The sequence below is a fragment of the Cibotium barometz genome, chromosome 14 (assembly GCF_041138505.1).
Source record: "Cibotium barometz isolate CiBa-2024 chromosome 14, ASM4113850v1, whole genome shotgun sequence".
Classification (NCBI taxonomy): Eukaryota; Viridiplantae; Streptophyta; class Polypodiopsida; order Cyatheales; family Cibotiaceae; genus Cibotium; species Cibotium barometz.
In genome coordinates this window covers 29,382,351-29,385,881 of record NC_141059.1, presented here as the reverse complement: position 1 = coordinate 29,385,881, position 3,531 = coordinate 29,382,351, and the positions used below count along the sequence as shown (strand labels likewise).

General features: G+C 30.2%; 1 protein-coding gene across 1 annotated transcript; it reads left to right on the top strand.

The window, feature by feature from the left end:
- The first annotated feature begins 2,166 nt into the window (after positions 1–2,166).
- LOC147631911 (uncharacterized) lies at positions 2,167–2,978 on the top strand. The gene is made up of 4 exons (XM_086807975.1): positions 2,167–2,241; positions 2,348–2,428; positions 2,535–2,588; positions 2,706–2,978. The coding sequence occupies exons 1-4, from the start codon at positions 2,182–2,184 to the stop codon at positions 2,976–2,978; spliced, it is 468 nt and encodes a 155-aa protein (XP_086664101.1). The 5' UTR covers positions 2,167–2,181.
- Positions 2,979–3,531: the final 553 nt, after the last annotated feature.

Genomic DNA, 3,531 nt, shown 5'->3' with positions numbered 1-3,531 from the left:
AAAATGATTCATAATCAAGAAAAGAGATGGAAGGTAGAAATGGAGGACAATGATTGGAAGGATTGGTGGTTATGTGTATCTATTAATGATAAATGGAAAGTTATCAAAACAAGGAGCATGATAATAGAGGGAGAAGCAAAGGTAGTTCCAATCATATGGCAATCGTAGCTCAGTTTCTCATCAATGGTGCTTTTGGAACTTAAGCAACTCTATGAATGGTTGGTATGTTTCAATGTACAATGAGTGTTTTTTATCTTATGTCATTTTATTCCTTATAGTTTTCTATTGATGTGCTTGCATGTAATATGTTCTCCTTGGATTGAATTTATGTAGGTTGGAGATGGCAACTACGAATGTGGACATGCAAGCAATGCTAAAGAAAATGATGTGTGAAGATAAAAATTTCTTGGGCCTCATGAGCACAATCATAAAGGATATTCAAAGTTCTCCAACCTCAAAGGAAGGTACACACGTTTTAACGATCTTAAATGTTATAATCTTTTATATATAAAGATATACTAGTGTGTTTGTAATTGGTTTATGCATGTTATGCAAATTATTTTCTATGTCACATGGTTATGCAGGCAATGGGGAGATTAAAGATAAGGAACCTCCTTTTTCACACCCTCTTGGCCAACAATTCTTAGCAGGTGTTAGTCCTACACCTACATATGATGAGGTGTTTCGAGCACCTAGATTGGTGAGTAGAGACCAAAACAAGTCTATGGTAAAGAATTATTAGAGAAATTTGCTTCGCAACTACCGCCTTGTACGAAGGTGGTTTAATGGAGTTGAGACTCCTAAAGATCTTCGCCATAACAAAGAGGCACAAGAAAAGATCAAGAGAATTATTTGTGAGCATCATCATGAGATTGCAACTCTAAAGTTCATTGGAGCTGAATATGTTTGGTTGGAGGAAGATATCTATAGATGGTGGGTCTCAGGTAGACAAGCAAATAGAAAGTATAATAAGAAGAAGAGTATCAAGGATAATGTAAGTGTTAATGTTTATGCTTATGAATGTTCTTTTAGAAACTAGTAATTGGATTGATAATTTTAAAACTAATCTAATGCATTTGACATTTTGTGGTTGATAGAAGGATACATTAAAAGCACAAGGGATGACTCAATCCATAGATGAAGCAAGTAATGACAAGGATGCTAGCTCATCACTTCATGTAAGTATATTTTATAGTTTTTTTAACCATAAATTGTATGCTTCAACTCTTTGTGTGTGTGTGTGTGTGTATATTATATATATGATTTAAGAAGCTTAATACATATAGTTCATCACTTTTTTTATTTGGTCTAAATTCATAGGTCTTGGAGCTTGCATTGACTCCTCAAGGAAATATTAATTCTAATGAAGAGGTAAAGAACTAAACTTGACATTTTCTTTTCTTATGTAAGCAGCATTTTTACATGGGTATGTTTATATTATATATTTATGTGGTTCTAGTTTTAACTTTATGTTATTTTACATGTCATGGTCTTAAAGCCAACACTCAATCTTCAAGCATATAATCATTCTTATGAAGAGGTAAGAGCTAGAAAGATCTATCATAAGGAGAATGTATAATGGTTTTTTCTTTGAATCATGCATAGTAACTTATGCAATGTTACATGTTTTGAACATTTTGTTTAAAAGATTTTGTTACTAATGTGAACTTCATAGACAAACTTTGAGATTCAAGCTAGCTCTTCTTACATTGATGCGATAAAAAATGATCAACCTATAGAGAATGTAAGTGTATTATATAATTGATTTTATTCTAAGTAGGATTTCTTTTGGTTTTGTATTAAACATATGCTCTTCTATATAGATGGATAACTTTGTATTCGGGACAAAGAGGTTTGAAGGGTTGCAAGATTATATATCCGATGAGGTGTATTCTCTTAGTCCACATAAAGATTTGATTTTAAGACTACTATTTTTTGAATTCTATGTGATTTTGATAACATCTTATAAACCAGGATTCTTATAATACAACAATGGAGGAGAATAATTATTCCTTTATCGAGCTACTACATCATGACACATCAAAAAGAGTGAGAGCCATAAGAAATCAAGAAGCGACAGTATATATGACAAGTGAAGACAAGGTTTGGTTAAGTTTTTCTTTGTATATGTGATAAGTTACCAATATTTCTTCTAATATTTTGTTATACTTGTAGGATCCAATGTTGAATTTGGCTAAGTATACGAATGAGGTTTCAAGAAAAAGTCAAAGAAAGAGAAAGGTAATGCAAAACAAAAGTTTTCTACTATCTCTTTGTACTCCTATTTTTTTCTCTTTCTCTTTTTACTTTTGTGATTATTAATGCTAGTTTTTGGATTGTTCCAAAGGTAAGTGAGAAGATGAAAACTCACTTGGAAGAAAGAAGTCACCAAAAGAGTGAAAATATTATACCAACAACCATTTTAAAGGTATTGTTAGATAGATGTATAATGTTATGATTTTCCTATTTTTAATGTAACGGATTTGATTTTTCTATTTTTAACATGATGGGTTTAATTTTGTTATTTTAAATAGGATTTAGAACACATTGGAAAATCAAATGTAGAGGTATCATGTGAACCTTTACAAGTAAGTGATATTATATTAGAGAAATTTATCATTGATAAGTTTATTATTTTGAATCTTTTTATTTAGGTAAATTGAATATGCTTTAAAATTTTATATATTTTATTATCATGAATGTAGGTGAGCCACATTTCAGAGGAGGATATGGAGACAATCTTATTAAAGTACATGAGAGTGCATACAATCCAAGACATGTACTTTTCTCTCAAGAGTACATATGTCAATCTAAAGAAGAAGAATATTAGTTTCAAAAACTACTCAAAGGATACGAAAAGGCATGGGAGTGACATTATGATTCGTGACATTGTGCATTGGCTTATTGCCAATAAGAAAGTCAAATTCAATGCACAATCCACACCTATTAGTTTAGAAGATGTAAACATAATCCCATGACATTTAGATAATCTTGAAGTACTATTTATTTTGAACATGATGTACGTTGACTACTTTTGGCCCTCTTTTTAAATATGCAAGACTTTTTTGCTTAATCTTTGATAAATAAAGAGATTTTTATTTTTAATGCTTTATAAAATTACTTAATCTATTATGTTGTAAGTAGTATATTAGCATGATTCATAGAACTATCTAGAGAATAAGCTTCTAAGCATTCTCTATATAGAGATACAATGGATTCACTATATAATTTCCTAGATACAAATAAGGATATCTAGGAAAAGTGCAAACTAGGAAAAATGTAACAGTTTCCTAGACAGACTACCATACAATACATGGATTTCTCTACATAGATAAATTTACATATATAGAAAATTTTTCCTATGTAAGCAAATTTTTCTATATAGAGAAAATCTTCCTACATAGGAGATTTTTTCCTTTGTAGGAAAATTTGTTATATAGGAAATTTTTACTATATAGATAAATTTTCCTATATAGAAAAATCCATGCATTGTATTTCCTAGTTAGCTATCTAGGAAAGTGTTTCATTTTC